This window comes from Lepidochelys kempii, chromosome 7, assembly GCF_965140285.1.
Source record: "Lepidochelys kempii isolate rLepKem1 chromosome 7, rLepKem1.hap1, whole genome shotgun sequence".
Lineage (NCBI taxonomy): Eukaryota > Metazoa > Chordata > Testudines > Cheloniidae > Lepidochelys > Lepidochelys kempii.
The window spans coordinates 88,235,570-88,248,278 of NC_136386.1; the positions used below are offsets into that span (position 1 = coordinate 88,235,570).

The window sequence follows — 12,709 nt, forward strand, 5'->3', positions numbered from 1 at the left end:
CCCCATATTTTCTTTGAACTGTTAGGCACAAAATGTTGTGAGAGAGGGAATAGCAGCCTCTCTCTCTCTCATTTTTTTCAGTAGTTTCCAAGTGTTTTTGAAGTATGTATATTCTTTTTGTTTTTGTTGTAGTTAACGCCAGTTGGAACCACAATCTTCACAGGATTCTCTGGGAACAGTGGTGCCATGGACATAGACGATGGTCCCAATGGCCAGATAGAGTATGTCATCCAGTACAATCCTAATGACCCGGTAAGTGAAGTTCTTCTTTTCAGCACACGCCCACTGTACAAAACTAGCATGTATGTTCTTTTTTTTTTTTTTTTTTTAAAAGAGAGCTTAGTTTACCTTTCCTGCTATCTGTCTCTTACAGTAAAGACCATTAATAATTTTTTCTTATTTTGGGTCATTTAGTTAGTAACCCTCCCTGGCAGTTGCTTAACTCACAGTGGTCACTCTTATTTGTCATACATTTTCAATCCACAATGAGTAATTTAATTCATCTATCTATCGATAGATGAATATATAAATAATAAAATTGTGACAAAGCTCTGTCCTTGTCTCTGTGGGTCCCACATTTCCTGGTGGATTTCGCTAGCCTCAGAGGCTCACTGTGACCTTCCACGTAGTCCTTCTCTCTCTAGAGTCAAGGGTCACAGCCTACTGAGCCATTTTCATCATAAGTCAGCGAGGGAGGCGAGGAGAAGCTATCCTCCCTTGCCGTCTCTGTTGTCTCCTAGTCTCAGTGATTCATCGGGGGTAAAGGGAGAAGCCCGGGCCCACCCTCTACTCCGGGCACCAGCCCAGGGACCCTAATAGTATCAGCTATGGTAGCTGAATTTTTAGAAACAGGACGCATACAATTCCTTGGGCTACTTCCCTACAGCAGTCCCCACTTCCTCAGGCTCCACTTCACCCTTACCTCAGGGCCTCCTTCCTTGTGGCTGATATGGTGTATACTGCTCAGCCCCTCTAACAGCATAACTTCTTCCTACAGCTCCTGACATGCACACCCACCTGCCTAACTGGGAGGCTTTCAACTAATTTCAGCCAGCCCCTGCTTGGATTCAGGTGTCCCAATCAACCTAGCTGTCCTCCCTGCCTTCTGGAAAGATCTTATTTGGCCCCAGGTGTTTTAATTGACCTGGAGCAGCTGCCATTTGCTTATTCTGGTAACAGGGATTTGTTTAGCCTGTGGCTACTATCTCTGTCTCCCATTACTTTACTATAGTCCTCTCATTTGGAGGGAGGTGGGAGGCTGCTGTTGCTGCTGCTAGGCCCTAGGCTCTCAGCTCTGCTCCTGCTCCAGCTACTCCCCTGGCTGGGCCAGACAACCCCCCTGCTACCTGGATGCTGGACCCCCCCCCCTTCCCAGTTGTTGCTGTTCCTGCTGCAGCCCCTTGAGGGGAGCAGCTGGCCCACTCCGCAGAGGGGGGGAGTGAGGGGCTGTTGCTGTGGACACCATCACCAAGTGAGAGGTCCTTCCTGCCTGGCCACCAGACTGCCTGCTGGAGCTCCTGTTGCTGCCTGGGAGCTGCTGGAGCCTTGAGGAGGAGGAGGAAGGGGACCATCTTCTGCTGGGGGAGCATGCAGAGCCTCTGCAGACCACTGTGGAGGGGGCCTTCAAGGACTGAGTAACTTTCAATCTGTGCTCTTGTGGTGGTGGTCTTGACTGTGTTTGTGGGAACACAGGGGGTGTGGTGTGGAGCCTGCCCCTGGTCCATCTGTGTCCCCCCATAGTCCCCACCACCACCATTGCTGCCCCCTCCATCACCCCCACTGGCTGCTTACCATCTGCCTCAGCTCCTGCCTCAAGGAGTCAGCTGCTTGCTTGGCTTGCCACACCCTGTTTCCACTATTTGGACCTGAAGCAGCAGCCAGCAACCATTGACTTTTTTTGCAAGCACACGTGGGCACAAGTGCCTCCCCCTTGGACTGACACCCCCCTTTTCCTGCAGCAGTTTCTCCCTTTCCCTTTGTAGCCCTTTGCCCCCCTCTTTTGCCCCAGCCCCTCAGCAGCTTCAGTTTGTTTCCGTGCCCCACGCTTTTCCCTCTGCAGTGTTGTTTGTCCCACCCAGCCTCTGAAGCTAGCCCCTTGGTTTCCTTGTCCTACCTCCAGCTTGGTTGTCCCCCCCGCCCCTTGCTGGGGTCCCCTGCCCTGATGAGCCCCTTGTTTCATGCGCCCATGCCCCCTTCCCATGTGCTTGTGCCCCTCCCCTTTTTTGTTTGAACCCCTGTGTCACTGCACTCCTCCAATGCTATTATAACCTCCCCCTCCCCTAGTGTAGCTAGAGGAGCCAGAATCCCATCCTGTTTTGGTGACTGAACCTCCCCAAGTCCTTGATAGCCCCACCATCCAGCCCTCCCCTCCCGGTGCCCTCCTCCCCTGCCTGCAGCCTAGCGGGGAGGAGTGGTCACCCTGTTTTCCCCTTTGATACCCTCCCTCCGGTGTTTGTCCTCCATCTGCGCTTGTTATGGTGGGGGATAAGGTGGGTGGGAACCCTCAAGCAGCCCCCACTGCCCCTCCTCCATCTGCCCCCCCATCGTCCCCTGTGGCTCCCACATCGACCGCCACTGCCAAACCACCTGCTACCGCCCCCGCTGTGGTACCGGCAGTGGTGGGTACAGAGATAGACTCCATTGCTGCCATGTCCGTTGCCCCCTCCGACTCGGGGGGGGGGCCCAGCCAGCGGGAAAGGCCAGGGAAAAAAGAATGGTAAGGACCCTGCCAAAAAGGCAAAGCCCTCCACAGTAGGTGCTGCCCCCTCTTCTGCAGCCCCACCAGCGGCTGTGGCATCCCTCCCCTTTGCTCCCTCCACCAGCTCTGCAGGTGCCCCTCTCTCGCCCCCCCACCCGCCGCTATGTCACCTCCCCTGGTGACCACCTCCGCTTCCATCTCTGGTGGCCGGGTCCCCTTCCCTACCTTGACCAGAAATCACGGTGTCCGTTGCCTCCTGGTGCCCGCCTCGTCCCTACGTGGACGGGCGTTGGAGACCTACGTGCAGGCATTGGTGAGGGTGGTGGGGCCCATGGCCATCGTGGTGGCCTCCAAAATGTACAGGAAGGTAGTTGTCTTCCTGGCGCTGGAGGCCGTCGCCCAGAAGGCGGTAGTAAAGGGCTTGGGGGGGGGTGTTCATCCCCTTGGAGCTGCTGGAAGAACTGGGCATCCGACTGGTCCTGACCTCTGTCCCTCCCTTCCTTCCCAGTGCTGCCCTGGTACCCACCCTCTCTGCCCTGGGGAAACCCCTCTCCGTTGTTAGCCCTCTCCCGCTGGGCTACAAAGACCCCTTCTACCAGGACCTCCTCCGGACCTGGAAACTGGTTTCGGCTGCCGAGAGGGTGGATCTCCTCGTGGAGCCCCTGCTACACAACCCCCAGCTCCATGTGCAGGTGGCGGAGTCCCCCTCGGTGCGCCAGAGGTTGATCCTGGCAGAAGTCACCAGAATCGGAGACCAGCTGGATCCCCTGAAGCACTCACTCAGCGCATGGGGCTCTCCAGGCCTGATACGCCCTAGTGCGTACTTCAGGAAGTCAGGGCCGCTTTACCGCCCACTGCTCGCGTTTTCCTCGATTGGGTCCTACGAGAGGGCATGCCCCGTCCACCCACACCCCAGGCCCTCCAGACCTTTTCATCGGGCCCCTGTCCCGTGGACCTACCTGGCCATCCCACCTGTTAGGGGGCTTTTTCCTTCACCCACTTACTTCCCTGGTCCTTCTCGCATGAACAGAGAGCAACAATACCCGAAGTCCAAAGGTGCAAACAATTCGATGTTTATTGGGGTGAACTTCCAGCAAGAATGATTCCCGTTTCCTTCCTTAGTGTCCCCCTTCCCAGCTCTGACACCACAGAGCCTTACCTGTGTCCCTGTTCCCATTTCCTGCCCTTAGCCAAACATGGTTCCAATTTCCTTACCCCCATTCCCTGTTCCCATTTCCCCCTTTAGCAAAACATGATTCCAATTTCCTTACCCCCTTTCCCTGTTCCCATTTCCCCTACCCACACACCCACCCCCTTCCTGATTGACTGCAGACTATATAGTAAAACTTGAGTTCTGCTTAGATATACCTTAGCCAATCATTTTCCTGAAATTTAACTAATCAATCCTAACGTATTGTAACATGATTATGTAACCAATTATATCCCACCACCTTAATTAGTTTACACCCAGCAAAATTAATTATACAGCAGACAGGAACAATCACAAAACCAGACAGAGATTATACAGACAAACAATAGCAAAGTGGGAACTATAGTGACAAAACAATACAGAAGTGAAGATTTCACATCCCAGCTTTTGATAAGTGAGTTCTTGCCAGACAGGATGCTATCAAACTAAGTTTCCTTTTACATTTTCTAGGCACTTCCCTTTCTCTGGCGGTGATAGGCACTATCAGGACAGGATTGTATTCCTAACAGCCCAATAGCACCTTATTTCAATGTGACTAGTTTGGAATGTGAGGATGTGACCGGTCGCTTCCCAGCTTATGGCTGCCTCTGCTGCTTATCCAAAGGCCTTAGCCTAAGAACAGGGCCTCAGTCACAGTAAGAGAAGGACCTTACACCAGCAGACAGTAATTTTGATTTTCTTTTATACGTCTATAACTAGCCAAGTGATAAGAATACACCTAAATTCTTCGAGTACGGGCCTTTACCGACAGGCCTGAATATCTATATCCTAACACCACCCCTTTATCGTGAACTGGCTGCACGACTTGCAGCCGGTTCAGTTCCAGACCGCACCAAGAAAACATCTGTGCACACTTGTGCTCCACACTCTTCATGCCCTCACCCTCGTGTCCACCCTGACACAAAGTGTCGGGACCTCTTGCCACCTCTGGAGGGTGAGGAGCCCCGTTGGGCCAGCCTATGTTCCATCCTGGTCCCGCCAGGGACATCAGCTGGTGGCTCCTTCATGGAGCCGTGAGCATGGGCATGTACTTGGCGTAGTTCACTCCCCTCCTGGACACCTACCCCTTTTGTGGCATGAGGTAGACCCTGGCTCACATGTACCTGGTGTGCGCCAGTTTGCAGCCCCTGTTCCGGCTCCTTTTAGATCTGTTCTTACTTTTTGGTTGCACTTTTCCCCTCACCTGTTCAGATACGCACTCCATATCCATGGCCCCACAAAGTCGCGGTACCTCCTTGTCAACCTCCTCCTAGCCCTGGCCAAAATGGTCATCTACAAAACCAGGGAGAGGAGGTTGGCCGATGGGGTTTCCTGCAACTGTTGGGCCTATTTACACTCCTCAGTCCGTTCATACATCCGGGCAGAGTTCCTCTGGGCAACATCCGCTGGGTCCTTTGACACCTTTGAGGGCAGTGAGCGCTGTCCAGGGTTCTCTGCTCTGTGTCCCTGTCTGGTTCCCTTTGTTTTGCCCCGTGATCTCACTCCCATTCCTGTTTTATCATTAGTTTTCCCCCATATTTATTTGGAATCCGGACCTGTGGATCATCCCCTTAGGCTGTGGGGAGGTCCTTTAGTAGTGGGCAGGCAGAAGCCCGCTCACCTCCTGGATCCCAACAGGATTACTTCACTGTAGCCATCTGGCCTTGCCTCGTCTCACATAAACCTAAATATAATTGTGTTGATAGAAAAAAATATTAGGGTGTACTGTAAGTAATTTTATCAATTTTCCTTTTAAAGACGCCTCCCCAAAATTAATTTATTCTGGTGGGGAATAAAAAAAGAACATTTAAAATTGTTTCTTAGTTGTGAATCAAAGTATTAGTCCTGATAATCCAATTTTAGTCCGCTACCCCACACTGCGAGATGATGGCAGATAATCTTATTGAATACAGCCTGCAGTCCATTTGAGAGCATGCGTTCATGATTTAATGCTCTACTTTGATGTTTCAAATTCTCAGAAGAAAATTATTTTTGTTTCCTTTTGCAACTTCATTTTAAACACCCTGATGCAGTTCTGCTCTGTTACACTAGTATCAAGGAAGAGCAAGTCCACTGATTTACAGCAAACTGGATCTTAAAAGTAGTTGTATTTGTGCTATTATCAAGTACTACTAAGCTCTTTTTCCCTTTCCCCTGTTTACTTAAAGCATAGTGTCTCTTCCATTATCAGCCCCATGATTCCTATAACTATGTGCTTTAAGTGTAATTTTTGTTCTTCCTTACAAAGGGTTTGTAAAAGTGCATTAAACAGACATGAGGATTCGACTGGTGTGCGAGCTAGCTGGCATAGAGCCAGCCTAGACAGCTCTGAGCACGGCAAGTTCTGGGGGTTGGGGGTAGGACATTGTCCATTCATCATCTTTCAGGAAATGCTAAATTAATGTACCAGCATTTGTTTGCTTTGATGTGGAGGGTGGGGAAGGCCAGAAAGATTTTTCACTGTGGGTGGGAAAATGACTAGGACCATCTTCTTTTGGCTCCTTGTTATAAAGAGATTGCCTCACTGCACTCCAATTTCCAGCTGGCATAATAATATTTTTAGGGGGTGTTACATCACAGCTGTAATTTAGAGCACTCCTTACCCCTTTGCATCTATTGAAGCCCTGCAAAGGGGCCATATCTAGGATCAGGATCTGGTCCTCTTCTTTCAGTAAAAGCTGATCTGGAGTATTCTGATATTTGCAAATCCCTTTCTCTAACTTCTTCATATTGTTTAAATTTGGGCTCTCAATTAATCACAGTTAATGCATGCGATTAATACAAAACAAATTAAATTTTTAAAAAGTCGTGATTAATCACAGTTTTAATCACACTGTTAATAATAGAATACTAATTTAAATTTATTATAAATATTTTTGGACGTTTTTCTACATTTTCAAATATTGATTTCAATTACAACACAGAATACAAAGTATACAGTGCTCACTTTATATTATTATTTTTATTACAAATATTTGCACTATCAAAAAGATAAATAAAAGAAGTGGTGTTTTTCAATTCACCTCATAAAAGTCCACTCAGCCCCACTTCTTGTTCTGCCAATTACTAAGACAAACAAGTTTGTTTACATTTACAGAAGATAATGCTGCCTGTGTCTTATTTATAATGTCACCTGAAAGTGAGAACATGTGTTCACTTGGCACGGTTGTAGCCAGCATTGCACGGTATTTATGTGCAGGATATGCTAAACATTCGTGCCCCTTCATGCTTCGACTTGTAAGCTCTAACGTTTTACATTGTTTTGTTTCTGAGTGCAATTATGTAAAAAATAATAATTCTACATTTGTAAGTTGCACTTTCAAGATAACGATATTGCACTACAGTACTTCTATGGGAATACGTTTTTTTTCCTTCAAGAAAATGGTGCAAAATTATCCCACTGAAAATATTAATAAATTAAGTGATTTTTACACATGGTAAACATTTTCATCTACTTCCCCCATGGTGATCATTATTTTACCTTGAAGGAAAAAATAATAAAAGGAGAAAGTTGCTGTTATAGCACATTAGTACATTGTACGAATTATTGCTGAAAGGTCTTTCTATCACATGAGGGCTTGTTTTTCCAATGCCTTGCACTTTTTGCATTGAATCACTGTGTAAAAAGTTACTTTAAAAACAAAATTGTTGTTATACGTGTCTCCTGGAATATAATGCACCACAGTAATATGGGGAAGGATGCTTTGTGTTTAAGATTTTAAAAGATCTTTCTCCATATGACTCCATTTTACCTGCAATGTATTTTAGTTTCTTTGATCGTATGTGTGCTCTGTTTGGAAGGATCCCACAACAATGTGGCCAAAATCTAATAAGTATAACTCAGAGCTGTCAGCAGTCCATTGTATTGCAATTAATTAATCAATCATCTTGAAAAAAAATCTGCCATTGGGTATAGTTCAGTGAAGATGTCTGCTCAACGTACTGCTACTATTTGGTGACTGAAAGCTTGATGATTGTATTGTAAAAGAAACCTGCTCTGCCTGATTTGGAGCAAAGACTTGAACCTGGGTCTCCTACATCCCAGGCAAGTGCGCTAACCACCAGGACCCAGAATCTACCTCTGGCCCAGTGAATACTCATTGAATAAATATGTAATTATTTATACAAACTGGAACAGCTCCAACAGGAGAGAGTGAGAAAGAGACGCACTGACTTTGTAGCCTAATTTTAGGGTGCTTGTCTCGGTGTGGGAGACCCAGGTTCAAGTCCTTGCTTCAAATCAGGCAGAGCAGGTACATGATTGTGGATCTTCCATATTCCAGGCAAATACCTAAACAACTGGGGTAGACAGCAAGACCCACACCACATTCTTTCCTGACAAAATCTCCTGCAAAAAGTTTGTTTTGACAAATAGGCATTTTCTTGCCAAAGAACAATTAGAAAATTCCTGACTAGCTATGTTACTCAGTGTATTTAGTAAGGAGCCATCATCTTGCACAAACTTAGGTTGCATGGTAGATCTCTAAATATTATTTTAGTCTAAAAGTAGATCACCATGGAGGAAAAGGATGGAGAATTCTGTTTCAGGGGAAAATCTGCTATCATAATCACAATTACTGGACTAACTCCACGTCTGGTTTCTTCCCTCTCTCAGGCCTCAAGCCAGTGTCTCCCTCAGGGTGGAATCACATGATTCTACCACTCTCAAATTGGATCTTGGATTGTAGTCCTCAAGTGTTAACCATAATTACCTCAGCAGGCCTAACTTAGGTTCAATATCTGCAGTTTTGTTCCCTCCAAGAGCTATGATCAGAGATACTCTACTTGATGACTTTCTGATGGGTATTGTTTGGTTCTAAATAAAGAATTTCAAACAAAACAGATCTTAAGACAATAGAGTGTCTATATGCATGTTTATCTTTCCCTGGGACATACAGTCCCTGGAAACCAGGGAAAGCTGCAATTACTTTCAGGCACTCCCTCAGGATCTGTCTTTCTCTTCCTTGTCAGACTGTTCTTTGTAGGAACAGTTCACTTGCGCCTATCCTCTCTCGCTCTCCAGAGACTGTTTTTAACTGTTTAGTTTCTATTTGATCTTTGTGTTCCCAGATTTTGCAAAATCACTATTTAACTTTAGGCAGGAACCTGGAAGTCATCTTCACTGCTGATAACTCAGCCATTGTCTTGGAATTGCCCCCCAAGTTTCCTGGGAGACTGCTTGTCTAGAGCCTTTGTGTTGCTACAGTGACCCAGCTAGCCTAGGCACTGCTAACTGTGAGGAGAGGCAGAGGCAATACAAGAAAAATGGGATAATTTTAAATTTTTAGAACATTATGAGGAAAAATATCTAAAAATTATACCCTGGAGGATAAATAATGTAGAATCTACCAAGTACTTAATACCTATAGTAATAAACTATAAGTTACCAACGTATTAACTTTTGTAAGCTTGTACATGCTACTCTTCCTTGCTCTGTACAGATTATACCAAATGCATTGTTAAAAGAACAAGAGATTACTCAACAGTATACCATGTCACTTCAGGAAGAAAGGGTGTAAGGCCAGCTCCACTGTTGCTGTCCTGTTCTTTGCTTCTCTTTGGCTTGAATTACTCCTCAGATTTGATATTTCTGTGGCTGTACCTCTTTTTATAGAGTTTATCCATGTAACAATCTTGGGGTTCATTAAATAACAAACCAGGGAATGAGAAAGTAATAAAACAAACTGAAGAGCATTCTGAACTGTTGCACACAGCCATGCAGTGTTCCCAACCACTCCAGGGCACATTTCCCAATTCCTATGTTCATAATATTGTCCCTTATGAGGGAGTGTCTCTAAATTATAATCTTCTACAAACATCTCTCTGCATCTTCCCTCTTAAAGCAAAACAAATTAACTCTTTTATAGATATATATAAATAGCTAATAACTATCTAATAACACATGCATTAAATTTTCAACCCATGTAGTATATTTCCAAAAACCCAATATGTCAACTGCCTGGAGAGGAAAGGTTACCAGCACATCACTCTTGAGTGAGTCTTTACCACTCATTTTCCTCAAATCCCTCTTCTCCAGGCAGGTTAGCAAGTCTCTATGAGTCTTTCAGGATGTTTAATCTCCTGCTCTGATCTTCTCAGTATCAGCTTTTCATTAGAGTCTGAGTTGTTCTCTTGTTCCTTGGCACTTTCTCTTTTTTATGTTGATGAAGGATCAGTCCAAAATGCCAGAGTCCACATCTACTATCACTGTGTTCAAACTTTCTGTGATTATTCATAGATCCCTTTTATTACATCTAACTGTGTCCCCATGGTTTGTCTGGTCTATTGGATTCAGATGTTCTTTAATAGTAGCCCTTTGGCCCCAAGTCTTAGAGGTGTGATTCCTCGAGCACACTATCACCTGGATTAAGAGATGGGAGATCATGGTCCCTTTAGTCAAAATAATATTTCGGTGTCCACTTTTGATTGTATTTTATCTTCCATATGGTTTCATTGTTCAGCAAGTTATCAGTAACTGGAAAATTAGATGTGATCCTTCTTCCTATTAACAGCCATTCTTCAGGGATGTACTTTGGTAAATCAGTAACACTTTATACAAATCACTCCCACTGTCAAAAGTTTTTTTTCATAAGGTTCTTTACGGTCTGTATAGACCTTTCCACAAGTCCGTTTGATTGGCAGTAATTTGGACTTAATGTTTTGTGATGAAAATTGAAATCTATGGCATATTGACTAAAATCTGCACTAGAAAATTGCAGCCCATTATGGCTAAAACCTTCATCTGGAATTCCATGCCTGGAGAAGATTCCCTTCATGCCAGGTATCACTGACTTACTATTAGTACTGTGCAGTGTGCAGTTCTCTGGATACAGAGAATAATAGTCCTTTGATTACCAGGTAAATAAATCAGTGCCTGCCTTCTCATAAGGCTTTCATAGAACTGGATGAGATCTTAGTGGTTCTGCCTGTTGGTATGGCTTGTATTTCAACCATGAAAAGCAGTTTTACCACATTAGTAATGTTGTAATGCAGGGGTGGGCAAACTTTTTGGCCCCGAGGGCCACATCAGGGGGCAAAACTGTATGGAGGGCCAGGTAGGGAAGGCTGGGCCTCCCCAAACAGCCTGGACCCCGCCCCCATCTGCCCCCTCCCACTTCCCAGCCCCTGACTGCCCCCCTCAGAACCTCTGACCCATCCAACCCCCCACCCCGCTTCTTGTCCCCTGACCACCCCCTCCTGGGACCCCACCCCCTAACTAACCCTCCCGCTCCCTGACTCCCCACCCGACCCCTAGCCACACCTCAACCCCCTGATGGGCCCCCAGGACCCCAATCAACCCTCCCCAACCCCTATCCACGCCCCTGCCCCCTGACAGGCCCCCCCCCGGGACTCCCATGCCTATCCAACTGCTCCCTGTCCCCTAACTGCCCTCCCCCAGGACCCACTCCCCCTTATCCATCTCCCACCCTCACCCCCTTACCATGCAGCTCTGAGTAGAGGGAACTCGCAGCCCCGCCGCAGCCAGCCACACTTCCCTCCCCGGCCGGGAGCTCAAGGGCCAGGCAGGACAGTCCCGCGGGCCATAGTTTGCCCACTTCTGTTGTAATTGATCCACGGCCAATACAGCACCTCTCATGATCGTTGTTTGCACTTCACAATTCCTAAATGATCCTTGTGGATCTTCTATTACTTTTTTTTTTTTGGAGGCTCATTGGAATTACAGTCTTATCTCCTTTGAAAATCACCCCATCTATCACAGTAAATTCATGTCTCAAGTTCCAGTAGCCTCTTATAGTTGAACAATGACTGCTCATTTCTTTAGGAAACCCTTTAATTATCACTTCATTAAAGATTCCCAATGATTCATCTTTCTCCATTTCCTCTCTTATTTGTTGCAGTTTCCTGTTAGCGATGGGAATTGCCTTTACAATAATAGGCATAGGCTTGCATCTCTGTCTCTAAAGTCTTCTATGGTTTTGTGGCAGCCACTGCTCTAAAAAATGCATAGGCAGTGAACATGAATTTTATGGGTGTGTAGATCACAATCAAAACATACTTTTGCAGCTTTATCGTTATTGTTTGAATTGTGAAGGCACAATCTTTTAGCAGTTTGCTAAATAACGTCATCAGGGCCTGGTGGTCCGTTTCAGCTTCCACTGTCTGTCCATAAATATACTGATTGAATCTCTCACAGGCAAACAATATTCCTAAAATCTCCTTCTCAATCTGTGCGTACCTGCTTTCTGCCTCAGTCAATTATTTGGATGCATATGCCAGTAGTTGCCAATAGTCCTCATGCTTCTGTAAAATCACTGCACCTAACTCAGATGGTAAAGCATCTGCTGAAATTTTAATTGGTTTTCCTGGTGCATAGAACTTCAACACTAGTTCTTGTATCTGTAATTTTAAACCTTCCCAGGATTCCTCCTGTTCTGCATCCCGATACCATTCATTTTTATTCTCTAGGTGTTTTCTCAAAGCCACTGCTTGGGTAGGTAGATTAGGTATGCATTTTTCAAGATAATTAACAATTCCCAGGAGCCATTGGACATCTTTCTTTGACTGGGGATGTGGCATCATTTCAGTGGCTGAAATCTTCCTCTTATCAGGTTTTACGCCTTTGTTGGAAATAATGTCCCAATAAAAGTCAGTTCTGTAACCCCTAAAACCCATTTCTCCCTATTTAGCTGAGTTTTTCATCTCTAGTTGTGTCCAGGACTTCCTGAATTCTACAATCATGCTTCCCTTTTGTTGAGCCCAAGATGATGAAGTCATCCATTGAGGTATCAACACTATTAATATGTTCATATGTATGGTTTTGTGGTACACTTCTAGTGTGAAGCTATGCTGAAGGGTAAGCA

At 45.8% G+C, this 12,709-nt stretch overlaps 1 protein-coding gene across 6 annotated transcripts in view; it reads left to right on the forward strand.

Annotated features, from left to right (window-relative positions):
- PCDH15 (protocadherin related 15) overlaps positions 1 to 12,709 on the forward strand; it is a 1,335,873-nt gene that overhangs the window by 878,501 nt on the left and 444,663 nt on the right. For all 6 annotated transcript variants that reach the window (XM_073353680.2, XM_073353679.2, XM_073353690.2 and 3 more), the window contains one exon: positions 133 to 252. In XM_073353680.2, coding sequence (XP_073209781.1) covers positions 133 to 252 — 120 coding nt within the window. The remainder of the gene's footprint in view (positions 1 to 132; positions 253 to 12,709) is intronic.